The following is a 13,751-nucleotide window of genomic DNA, read 5'->3' on the forward strand; positions in this document are numbered from 1 at the left end:
TGATATAGTGGGGAAGAATTAGAAGCTCTAAGAAATTGTACTGCTAATAAAGAGGTAAATTGGTTTAAATAGTAAAAATATGCCAACTCAGTAAGCCAGTGCGGTCCCTGCAGAATATATATTAATACAAAAGAAAAAAGGTGACATGAATACCAGTCAAAGGGAAGCTGCTTTCACAGGACACACATGATGTAGCAAAAATAACTAAGTTCAATTAACCACTTAAGCCCCAGGCCTATTTTTGACACTTTTTGTTTACAAGATAAAATCAGTATTTTGTGCTAGAAAATTACTTAGAACCCCCAAACATTTTATACATTTTTTTAGCAAAGACTCTGGAGAATAAAATGGCAGTCATTGCAATATTTTTTGTCACGCGGTATTTGCGCAGCGGTCTTTCAAACGCCATTTTTTTTTTTTAAATTACGAAAAATCACATTTCACTGCATTTAAAAAAAACTAAACAGTAAAGTTAGCCCATTTTTTTGTATATTGTGAAAGATAATGTCACGCAGAGTAAACAGATACCCAACATGTTACTGTTTAAAATTGCGCACACCGGTGGAATGGAGACAAACTACGGTCAATAGAAATCTCCATAGGCGAAGCTTTAAAATTGTTTAATGGTTACCAGTTTAGAGTTAGAGTTTAGCTCTTTTATTAAATTATTGCTCACGCTCTGGCGATAGCGGTGATACCTCACATGTGTGGTTTGAACAGTGATTTCATTTGTGGCTCGACTTCCATATACGTTTTCTTTGGTGCGCGAGCTAACGGGGACAGCTAAATTTTATTTTTTTTTCTAATTATTTTTTTTTTTTTTTTAATTTAACACAGGTTTTTAAAAAAAAATAAAATCTGATCACTTTTATTGCTGTCACAAGCAATGCAAACATCCCTTGTGACAGCATTATGCAGTGACAGGTACTCTTTATGGAGGGATCGAGGGTCTAAAAGACCCTAGACCCCTCCACTACACTTCCATGTATTCAAAACGCTGAAAACGGCATTTTTTAATACACTCACTTTCTGAATTTGCCGCCTTTAGCAGCCGAGTAACCCGGATGTGACGTCATGGACACCGCCTCCGGGTTACATCATCGGAGACCCAATAAAAGCCACATCCGGCTTAGATTGGGACTCCATCCAGCCGGAGGATGCGCCGGCTGGTTGCTCGAGTCTCCCGATGGAATGGGAGACCCGGGCAGAGCCGCGGAAGGCTGCGGGAGGGGGGATGTCCCTTCCCGCTCGCCGGGGTAACAATCGAGTGGCTCCCGAGCCACATCGGTCATTACCACCGGAAAGCCGACCGCAGGCTCTAAACAACGGTACCGGGATGATGGCTCTAGCTAGAGGCATTATCCCGGTATAACCACGCAAAGTCAGCCGTCGTAGGGGGTACATCACTTTGTGGTAAGTGGTTAAGTAAATACAAAATATCTTTTTAAATGTCAATTATTGTATGAAAATAAAATTAAAAGCCACACACATGTATAAATACCCTTCTTCCACCAATAAAAAATACAATAATTTTTATTGGTGGAAGATGGTGGTATTTGATATTTATTGTATACAAACTTTTTTATTAGGGTGAAAAAATTGTGGTACAAATGCGTATATTAACAGTGAGGTAAACAACAATAAACAATAGTCATTGTTACAGAAAATATGTATAAGTTCTTATGTCAGATATAATTAAACAACAGGATCAAGAAAAAATAAGACTTCGTATGAGTGGTACCGAGTAGCGGACCTATGACAATTTCAATAATACTGCATAAAGCAGTAAACATTCAAGAGTATATAGAGAACATATCGTTAAGTATTTGATATTTATAAAGATATTTTGTATCTGATGGAGAGATGTTAGAACACCTATTACGTTTTTACTGCTGTCTGTGCCTTAATTTGGGGGATTCATTCTATTTGTCCTGTTTACCATTGGCATTAAACGTTAAATGAAAAGAAAATCCCACATTTTAGGTTGTCCCCAGAAAATTATTAGAGAGGAAATTTTCCAATGGGGACACTAGTTCTGGTGACCAGGGGGACCTCAAGAGATTCCCTTAATTTGCAGGGATTTCCTCTCACTTCCTGTTTTGGAAATGGGACAGGAAGTGATGGTAAATCTCCCCAATGGGACACAGATGATCAAAAAAAATGGACAGGGGTTTTAACCCTCCATTACTCTAGCCAAAATTAAAAAGAAAGTTTTGCCTTTAATTACAAGCAATTTTTCTCAATCTTTTCAACACAGCAGAACCCTTAAAATATTTTTCCAGTCTCAGATAACCCCTGCTAAAAAATTTTATATAAATATTTTATCTAGAACTCATGATACAATAGTGTGATGGTAAGTGGGAAGAATGCTCCTTACACTTGTGGTCACTGGGAAGAATGACTCCCTTATAGATAGCTAAAAAAAACTAAAGATCAAGGATGTCAGTGGGAAGATATCTATCAAAATAATTGTGAAAAAGACTGTTGTGATATTCCCCTACATTGTATTATGTTTGGAGTGATTGGCAGTTTTTTTGCAGCAAATTATGTATATGCTTGTGTATTTACAAAAAAAAACTTATAATTTTACTTTTAATTTTAAGGATAATGGTAAACAGGACAAAGGGAGGGTGAATATCCCAAATGGGGACACAGACAACAATAAAAACCTCCACTCTATCCAAAACTACAAAAAAAAAAAACTAAAAAAAAAAAGTTTTTCTTCAGTTATACATAAATATATATGTTTTCCATATTCCCATATTTAGGTTTCTATGCATTACTGGTAAGTCCATTTTGCGGTAAATAGTGCAAAACGGCATAGTGAATTGACAGTTTCAAGATGGCATGCGATATTTAGAGTGGACTATGATGATTAGGGACACTGTGAGCAGGTGACGGTGATTAGTGACATTGACTAATGTGGCAGTGATTAGGGACTGGCATCACTGGTCTGGTGACAGATAAATTATTGCTGTGGAGATGATCTGAGATAATGGCTGGCGACACTGACATTCAATGATATCAGAGCAGTCAGCTGTTGTAAATGATAACCGCCACAGAGGCCCAATATCACTATAGTGATACTGCACTTGCTCTGGTGACAGTATGTAAAAAGAAAATATATTTTTAAATATATTTTTCATTACAACCTAATTTATTTTTTACTTTTTTTTTGCATTCTGTCACCATAGCAGTGCAGTGCCATCATGGGGGGGGGGGGGGGGGATCAGGGCTTTTTTTTAATAATGAAACTTTGCTTACTACTGTGAGGCTGTGATTGGTCACAGCTATCACATGGTAAAGGGCCATAAAAGACCCTGGTACCATGTGATCACACAATAGTAAGCAAGGCATTATAAATAATAGCCTTGCTTACTACTGTGACTCTGATCACTGTGATTGGTCAAAGCGATCATATGGTACAATACCCGTAACCGATGGACACAGCAGTAAAGGGATTGCACCGCTGAATGCCCCAGAGGGCGCAAGCTTCTGGGAGGGCATACAGGTATGTTACCCCAGAGCAACAGAGCATACCCCCCCCCCCTGTCCAATGTACATAAAGGAATAAAGGAACCGTTAATAAAGCTATTGTCAATATTTGTATTATTTAAGAGGCAATAGCCACACTCTAATTTCTATTTCAAGATAAAACCTGCCTTATCTCTTTTTAGTTGTGGCCTACTCAATTGCTTGTGTACTATTTTGACACTAGCTTGTTTCCACTAAACACATACCTAAAGTTTATATTTTAAATATTATAGGAATAATTGGGAATGCAAAGATTGTCTTGAAAGTTTCATAAAGTGTCAAAACACAAGTGGGTTTCACAACCTATAATAAAAATCTGTTTTGTCAAATTTGAACAAAGTTGAGGATTTTAGTTTATTTTTTTCAAGAGTAACCTTGCCTGTAGTTTTTCAATCCTTGTCTCCCTCAGGGTTACATTAAAAGGAGCCTCTTCCCAAAGTATGGTATTTTTACAAATGTTGACTATACCACAGCATTGCCAATTCATAAACGAATGTACCGTAATAAGCCTTTGCTATATTATAAAAAAGGATCAAATGTGTGATATCTGTGAAGAATAATGTAAAAATATGGACAGTTCTATGCCCCCCCCCCTTTTATGAATAGACCCCTTTGTATATTTCTTAGATGTAGTGCATGTAGTGTAGAGCACTTAAATTGCTTAAAATATAGGGCTGTTGAATTTAAAACTATACACATTGAACACTGTAAGGATTGCTGTTATTTTGAAAACAATATCTATTCTTATATCCTCAGCTTTTAGATTTCATAATATTCCATTATATTTTGGGAATCTTTAATCATCAGCAATGTATAAAGTACAAGCTTTTTCTGATGATTTCTCAATTTCAGTTGCTGAAATAGTCTTGTTAACCAATTTAAAAGCTACTGGATTCTAAAGGTTACACACAAATAGTTATTGCATTCTTTGCGGTTTGTCTTGACAAGTTGAAATCATCAGATATTCATTGCAAATTTTATTTTTTGTAAGTGCTTATTAGTGACTTTTAACTTGATGTATTTTTTTTCTTTCTAGATGGCTTTGATCTGAAATCAAGCTGGTAATTAAGGTACTGGAGTGGCCCCCGGACCTGACACTCTCATGGCTTCCGGAGTCGCAGCATGGCTGCCCTTTGCAAGGGCAGCTGCCATCGGGTGGATGCCAGTGGCCAATTGTCCTATGCCACTGGCACCAGCTGACAAAAACAAAAGGCAAGATGAGCTAATCATTCTTAATGTTAGTGGGCGCCGATTCCAGACTTGGCGAACTACTCTAGAACGATATCCAGATACCCTACTTGGAAGCACAGAGAAGGATTTCTTTTTCAATGAAGAAACCAAGGAATATTTTTTTGATCGTGATCCTGAAGTGTTCAGGAGTATTCTAAATTTTTACAGGACTGGCAAGCTTCACTACCCTAGGTACGAATGCATCTCTGCCTATGACGAAGAACTAGCTTTCTATGGGATCTTACCTGAAATCATAGGTGACTGTTGCTATGAAGAATATAAAGACAGAAGAAGAGAAAATGCAGAGAGGCTACAGGATGATAATGAATTTGAGCATAGCCAAGAACCAGTGCCCTCCCTAAACGCACGCCAGACTATGTGGCGAGCCTTTGAAAACCCCCACACCAGCACTTTAGCCTTAGTCTTCTACTATGTGACCGGCTTCTTTATTGCAGTGTCTGTGATCACCAATGTGGTGGAGACTGTTCCCTGTGGCACTGTGCCTGGAAATAAGGAGCTTCCTTGTGGTGAAAGGTTTGATGTAGCCTTCTTTTGTCTGGACACAGCCTGTGTCATGATTTTCACAGTTGAGTACCTCTTAAGACTTTTTGCAGCCCCAAGTCGCTACAGGTTCATGAGAAGTGTCATGAGTATCATTGACGTAGTGGCCATCATGCCATACTACATAGGCTTGGTGATGACCAACAATGAGGATGTGAGTGGCGCTTTTGTCACCCTGCGGGTTTTCCGGGTCTTCAGGATTTTCAAGTTTTCACGCCACTCCCAGGGTTTACGGATTCTTGGGTATACCCTGAAGAGCTGTGCCTCTGAACTGGGATTTCTTCTTTTCTCACTGACAATGGCAATCATTATCTTTGCCACTGTGATGTTTTATGCTGAAAAAGGTTCATCATCCAGCAAGTTCACTAGCATTCCTGCTTCATTTTGGTATACCATTGTTACCATGACAACTCTTGGGTAAGTGTTCTACTTATTATATTTGTTCAATACAGAATAAGTGCATTGCTACAGCCTTGGAACCCTTCATTTATTTCCTTCAGGTAGATTACCATTCTTGTACAATGACATTTAATGACACTCCCTTGGGATTTTAAATGCATTTTCCTTTTCGCTAAGCTGCTTACACAGACACACAAAATCAATTAGAGAAGATAGGACTGAAGTAAAACAACAGATTATAATTATGCTTATTCTTTGTGTGTGCTTTGCATCTACCTGCTTTTTGATTAGCTAGCTCTTGATGAGATGAAGGTGACTTTTTATATTACGTCTGGGGAGTCAGGGAGGTCTGTGTATACATTAAACATCTAAATGAGAGGAACAACCTGTTTGATGAAGATTATTCCATTAGTCTTATATGCACAGACATTAAATGCAACGGGAAATTTGCAGCTTTACCTTCTGTTCCTGTGATGGAGGCCGTCTGTTGCTATGAATAATCCTTTTATTTACAAGATATGGTCTTAAATCCCTTGATTCCTGTTTACATTTTCTGTCCTGCCCTTCTTTACTGTATTGCATCCTAGCAGCATCACTGATACACATGAGTAGCTTAAGGATATATGATCCTATTTTCAAGGATCAAACATCAGTTTAGACTGAGGTGTCCTCAAAATAAAAGGAAATAAAAAAAATAAATATGTGTAGAGGAAATGCTTATAGTTGGTAAATCATATGTGTATGCAAGGAGGGCTCTCAAATTTACATGATACTGTTAGCATAGAAGAATTCCAAATGTAAATGTCAAGGCTATCACGTGATGTCTGCTATTAGGGAACAGGAAACTCAGTTATCTGTTCAGTTCATCAGGAACTTCAACTATAATAATGTATTACTTTGAGGACTGTGTGCTATAATTATCATGCTGTCCTTAGAGCTCAGTATAGCTAGTGAATTGCTGATGTAGACAAATGAATTAGTCCCTAAAAAAGATGTATTAACACTGTATAAGTACTTGCCAATAATAGTACTCCACCTGTGCTTTACTGAGAAGCAGTAAATGGTAGACAAGAATATTATTTTTAATGGCGTTTAAGCCATACCTAGTACAAAAGCATAACATCTCAACAGAATTAATCAAGGTAAGTGTATTATAAGGGAAATGCATGCAAACCAGCAGACAGTCCCTGGAGTTTCTGTTGACTTTCTGAAAGTTAGTATTTAGATGGACAACCATATGGCACAACTTGAGGATAGTGATAGGCCAGTAAACCACACAGCACTATTTTGCGGTATTCGGGGCTAGTTATGCCTAATATCTCCATAGCAAGATATAGTGTTCTACTCTGAAGGCATTATTTGGCACCTTCTGTATAGTAGTAGCTACTTTGCATGTATTTGCATTGAATACAGTTGTACTTTAGCCTTTTAAAAAAGTGCCTTCTAGATTCTGGAAACACCTACCTAAGATAGGTCTTGGTGATGAAAGGGCAGAAGAGACTGTAGTGACCAGCCATGCACACTTTTTCTTAGCTTGAGGGAGCACACCTACCCGAGAAAGGTCTTTGTGATGAAAGGGCAGAAGAGACAGTAGTGACCAGCCATGCACACCTTTTCTTAGCTTGAGGGAGCACACCTACCTGAGAAAGGTCTTGGTGATGAAAGGGCAGAAGAGACAGTAGTGACCAGCCATGCACACCTTTTCTTAGCTTGAGGGAGCACACCTACCTGAGAAAAGTCTTAGTGATGAAAGGGCAGAAGAGACAGTAGTGACCAGCCATGCACACCTTTTCTTAGCTTGAGGGAGCACACCTACCTGAGAAAGGTCTTAGTGATAAAAGGGCAGAAGAGACAGTAGTGACCAGCCATGCACACCTTTTCTTAGCTTAAGGGAGCACACCTACCTGAGAAAGGTCTTTGTGATGAAAGGCAGAAGAGACAGTAGTGACTAGCCATGCACACCTTTTCTTAGCTTGAGGGAGCACACCTACCTGAGAATGGTCTTGGTGATGAAAGGGCAGAAGAGACCGTAGTGACCAGCCATGCACACCTTTTCTTAGCTTAAGGGAGCACACCTACCTGAGAAAGGTCTTTGTGATGAAAGGCAGAAGAGACAGTAGTGACTAGCTATGCACACCTTTTCTTAGCTTGAGGGAGCACACCTACCTGAGAATGGTCTTGGTGATGAAAGGGCAGAAGAGACAGTAGTGACCAGCCATGCACACTTTTTCTTAGCTTGAGGGAGCACGTTATCAAACATGTTAGCCTACAATTTGTGATAGTGATAAAGATCTGGGAAGCATCCCCTCCCACCTGTGCTTGAACTCATTGCTCCTACATGGCATTTATCACAGTCAGGTTTTTATCATTTTATTCCTTTTACTTCACCACTTATTGATAGTTTCTATCATATTATTCCTTTTTCTTCACCACTTATTGATAGCATGACATTTCTATCATGTGCCTGTAAATGACTTCTACAGTAACTTTCTCTTTAATTGCTGCAAATGGAATACATCTAGTTTTTTGTTTTGGTTTACATTGCATATTATATTCATGTTTAAATATAGTTGCTGTAGGTCTTGTTGTAGGAATGGTTGTGTTCAGCATGAATACTGTTTCCAGTAAGTTTATTTTAGGAGTCTTGGAAGCTCACAGATAAAAATGCTATTTTTTTTTCTAAAAGCATGTATATAAATTAATGGAAAGAAAAAGAACACAAATCACTGGTCAAAACTGCATACATTGGATCTAAAGGGATTTAAGTTTTCACCAGGGTCGTTTAAATCTTTTCTGGAATCTAGTAAATCTTAAAATGCTTAAGCATTGCACTTCCTTAAATGGAGAAGTGTTTTCTTTAACAACATAAAAGTTAGCAGATTGTCACTTTAGTATCGTAGAAGCTAAATGTCTGGGCTGTATCTTTCCTGCTGACAGCATGGTTTAAGTGAATTTGTGAATTATGTTGAATGCTAAGAGAAATTATCCTGAGCAGCAGATTTGGAACTACAAATTCCAGTTTTCCCAGGGACTTATAATTCCATAACTTGAAACATAATTTGCTAAGAACTGAATGAGTAGTTACGTTATTTAGACATACAGAATCAATATTAAAAACCTTCTACAACAAAACAACAATGCATGTAAGCTTCAGTTACTAGAACTATGCAAGGTAGCAATTTTTCCCTCTATTCCTTTGATTGACATTGGTAGGTTTAGGCCCAGTCCATTTGATTTGCCTGTACTGGCATGGCTACCTCATTAGCTCACAAGTTCCTCTTTACTTGTGATGTGACAGGAAGGTGTACACACCTTTGACTGATTGCACTATCTACCTGGTTTACAGTAGAAGCATGAAGTTGTAGCTTGCCCCCGAAATGCCAGCAGGCCCCAAACTCCTGTCTGGGGTGTCTTGTGGATTATCCACTTGTGATCAGAAAGTAACAGCTTGGGCCCAATTAATCTTGGTTGGTACAGGCTAGGTATCAGTGTCCACCTCACATATAAAATCACATATAATACAAATCTAGTCTTGGTAAGTTTACACAATATTATCTCGATATCGAAGCATGGTTTACAACATTTACATTGTTTCTTCACTGCTGCTGAAAACAGATATCATTGAGAGAATATGGTTTATGTGGGGTGTATTTACTAAAGCTGCAGAGTGCAAGATCAGGATTACTTTTGCATAGAAACCAGTCAGCTTCCAGATATTATTGCTAAAGATAGAACAAGCTGAGGTTAGAAGCCGATTGGTTTCTATGCAGAAGGATGCCTGATTTTGCACTCTCCAGTTTTAGTAAATAAACCCCTATGTTTCTATGTAAGCATGTTTTCATACATTAGGTGAAATGATTAAAGTCAAAAACATAGTCATTACTCATCCATGAATATGTTTTCTAATTGATTGATTGGTTTAGAGTAGGATATGGCGATATGGCTATATATTTATAACATTTTTTTTTTATTTTTTTTGTAAATAGGGCATTGGGATTATTGCCAGCATTTTCCTCACAAAGTGTAGTTGGAAAGAAACAGAGCAATACATTTTTTATGTGACACAGTTCTGCTCATTTCTCATGTGCTTTCTACCCTTGGTGAAAAGCATTTAGATGTCTGATAAGATTTGTTTAAGTACAGTACATGATGCTCAGTTTCTATTTTATAAATTGCTTATTTTCTGTATTTTTCATTTTCCATTCACTTTGTCCAGTTTCATTTGATGGAAGAATCTGTCTGGAACACAGTATATTGGAACGTGATATATATGTAACTCAGAATTTTAAACAGGCATTGTTAGGGAAAATTTTAATCTTTAATAAGACCCTATTTTGGAATTTAGATACAGGTAGATACCTGTAAATAGCTGAACCAGAACCACATGCTGTAAAATGGTTGAAAAGGCCTCTGGACCGATTTACTGATACATTTGCTAATAAATACATTTACGATATTATGCTGGCCTTTCAAAAAGCATGCTCAGGGTACCTCAAGGTCTCACCCTTTTATCAGTTTGAAAGCTCTAAATGTCCTGTGTTCTTAAAAGGACTAAGCACTTTTTGCAAACAGAGGGAGATGATGGGAGAACTATGAAGAGCATGTCACAAAATTGTAGCAAGTGGAACTTGAGTTCCTCCTTAGGGAAAATGGTAACACTACAAATCAGTGGTGATCACAATAAAAATGTAACTCGTTCTATTTTGTAATCTTATTAGATCAGTGAAATCAATGGATGAAAATGAAATGGATTATGTTTTGTTGCTATTGGCTTTAGTATTTTGCAAGAGTCATTTATTGTTTGTTTAAAATAAAAGCTCTAAATATTTTTGTAATATGTATTTCAGCCTAAAATAATTTAAATCAACTTTCCTTCTATTCTTTTTGCATTTGTCTCTTTCACAGAGTCTGCAAAACTACTCAAGCTCCAAAAGTCTATTTCTTTACCTTTTTTTTTTTCTTTTATCATAGGCAAATGCATTGAAAGAATTAGGCACCGATCATGTAGCTATAAGTTTACTTTAAGAAAATGCAAAGATAAAAATACACTCACAAGGGTAAAAATATAAAAACGCTTATCCGTGACCCAGGATAATTTCTCAGGTCAAAGCTTGGGCAACGATCTAGGCCTAGACTATCACCCAAACATTGACCTGGAATTTGGAGGAACTCCACCACCTCTTAGCTTTTGAATGCTGCATACCACACCCATTTTGGTAGGTCCGGTTGAACAGATCCCAGGCTGCCCAACACCCTACAGCTCCAACTCCTTGCACTGGCCATGACTGGGGGTTTATCCTGGAAGGGACATAGAAAATGATCTCTTTTGAGTGTTTATTTATTACAGAAAAATGGGGGGGGGGGTGCCCAGGCGCTATCACACTTAACAATATTACTCCTGAGAATAGTCACAAACACCAAAATGACAAATTCCTTATGTCAAATAAACCAATGTAATTAAGAAGAAACAGTGCTGCGCTATTCTATAGTAATAAACAATAAAAATAGATATGTAGATTTGGAAAAGTTGTGTGCTGGGTCTTGGACTAAATAAATAAAATAAAATAAAATAAATAAAGAGCTATCCCAGAACTTTAGTGCATATAATGAAATGAATAAAATGTGTAGTAAAGTGAACCAGTGCTGAATTTCCAAGTGTATAAGAGTAACAAAGTGATGAATGTAGGTGTGTAATATGCAGTGACAGAAGTGCAACATTTTAATTAGTAAAATGTGAATGAATAAATAAAAAAAAAAAAAGAATGTATCTTGAATCTTCAATAAATGCAGATAAAAGGTGTAAAAAAATGACAAAGTGCTATAACTACAGATAGATAGGTAATAGAGTAATAAATCTTCTAATAGTGATAGAACAATATTGAAAATAACATCAGTAAATACAGCCTAAAGTAGGCAGAAATAAATAGGCTAATGATAACTGGAATAACGTCTAAGCAAATGGGTGATCTATAGCTAATAGGTACAACCACATAGCTAATAAGATGAAACAAATAGGCAACATTGTGAGCAAGCTGCTCGTAGATCAGATGGAATGTCACACTGAGCAGTTACAGTAAATATTACAGTCCACATATAAAGTTCTGTTAAACTAAGAAATATAAATTGCACCCTCCAACAGTCTTTTCTAAATGGGAAACCTCCCAAACTGGCAGGGGTGAATAACTGATAAAGAAGGGTAAAGATATCCTAGTGACTGTGGTTGTGTTAACTTCTTACCTTACAGCTGTAAGGTAACAGCATGTAATCCAGCACGACAACGGGTCTATATCCTACGATCTTCCTGCTTGCACCGCAGTATTCCCAGAGGTTCTATCTGGAGCTGGTATATGCCTCTTCGGTCCTAGCGTTAGTGAGTGACCCCGATGGATGACTCACATGAAGGTGTGCGGGAGAGAGAAGGCTCCAAAAGTGTAATAAAGTTAAAGGATTTTATTGGCAAAGCAAGTTAAAAACCTACATTTAAAAATGCCACAAACGGCATACAGGGCGTGGATGACTGGCTTGTCCTCCGACAACAGTTCAGGTACTGTCAGCTGCCCTACGCATATCGTCACCGTCACGTGACTTCATCAGGGGATAGCTCTTTATTTATTTTATTTATTTAGTCCAAGAACCAGCACACAACTTTTCCAAATCTACACATCTATTTTATCATTTATTACTATAGAATAGCGCAGCACTGTTCCTTCTTTAATTATTATAGTGGTCAATTCCAAAGGAGCCACTGAATTGTTTTGGTTCAAGTCTACACTGCACCTGTGATGATCCACCCTTACCTGAACCCGAGAACACAGACACACTTTAAATGGTTTAAATGGGCATTTTTAAAGGCAAAGCCCAAAAAAGGGGTTGGTTAGTTAGACAATAATAAAAAGTGAATGACAGGTGCGCTGCTATGGATAATGTGTGGTGACTAAGAACTAAGTGAGTTGCAGCTCCCACCATAACAAGTACTCATTAAACTTGCTGAATACAATTTGACAAAGGGAAGTGGTGCACTACTCATAATGTGAATGCATCATAGTAGTAATAACAGATGAATCAACACATCAATAAAAATAACAAATAACAAAAGAAGGAAATGTGTAAATATTATAAATGTGCATAAACATAATATGAGATCAATCATGCAGTGAATCAAGTCCGGCATGCAGACCCTGAGGCAGCGAAGCAAGCACAAATCATCATAATGTTCCCCCCACCATACTTTCCTGTTGTGATGACATTCTGATGTTGTGACGCAACACATAGGAGGAGCCAGTGACATTACACTCAGTTGATCAAGTAAGATCACATATCAGGAAGCCGTGAAGCTGGGGAACTGGGTCACAATGAGAGATATCAATTAGCTTGAGCACTCTTAGTCAATGTGAGTGCTTTATTTGGATTTCAGTGTCACAAATGGATTTATGTTTTGAGCCATGCCCTACTACTCCTACCTCTTGATTGATTATTTAAAGAATTTATTTGTTGTAAAATTATGCACCATATCAACACCATCTATGTATCATAAGAATAGCCTTAAAAGAAAACTTAACCCAAGAACAAAAATGTATTATGTTTCAGCTTACCAATTCTCAATGTAGGGATGAGCCAAACATACCTGGTTTTCACAGAGCATGACTAAAGTTCTGGTTCAGGATATAAACCCCAGTGAAATAAATATGACCTAAATGTTAAAAAACAGTAATGGCCTTTTTTAGGCCAATAGGCAAAGGATTGTCAAATAAATGTCATGGGGGCTGGGCGCTGCCCTGCTGGACGTGTGTCAAAGCAAAATTTCATTCTAATGGAAGGCTGCAACTTTAAAAAACGCTTTTTTTTTCTTTAAATAACATGCCTGAGGGTGTTCCTAACCTGTCTCTGAAGTTGAACATCTTTACAGTGTATTCTATTGACAGTTAATCCAACTGACACAACTAACATTTACAAAGAAAAAAAGACTAACTAAGCTGGTGACAAATGACAGCATTGACCACTTTACTTTTGTTCATAAACAAATGGAT

At 37.6% G+C, this 13,751-nt stretch overlaps 1 protein-coding gene across 3 annotated transcripts in view; it reads left to right on the top strand.

The window, feature by feature from the left end:
• KCND3 (potassium voltage-gated channel subfamily D member 3) overlaps nucleotides 1-13,751 on the top strand; it is a 752,547-nt gene that overhangs the window by 74,644 nt on the left and 664,152 nt on the right. For all 3 annotated transcript variants that reach the window (XM_082248475.1, XM_082248473.1, XM_082248474.1), the window contains exon 3: nucleotides 4,571-5,742. In XM_082248475.1, coding sequence (XP_082104601.1) covers nucleotides 4,637-5,742 — 1,106 coding nt within the window. In that variant the 5' untranslated portion in view covers nucleotides 4,571-4,636. The remainder of the gene's footprint in view (nucleotides 1-4,570; nucleotides 5,743-13,751) is intronic.

This window comes from Pelophylax lessonae (genome assembly GCF_965119305.1).
Source record: "Pelophylax lessonae genome assembly, chromosome: 2".
Lineage (NCBI taxonomy): Eukaryota > Metazoa > Chordata > Amphibia > Anura > Ranidae > Pelophylax > Pelophylax lessonae.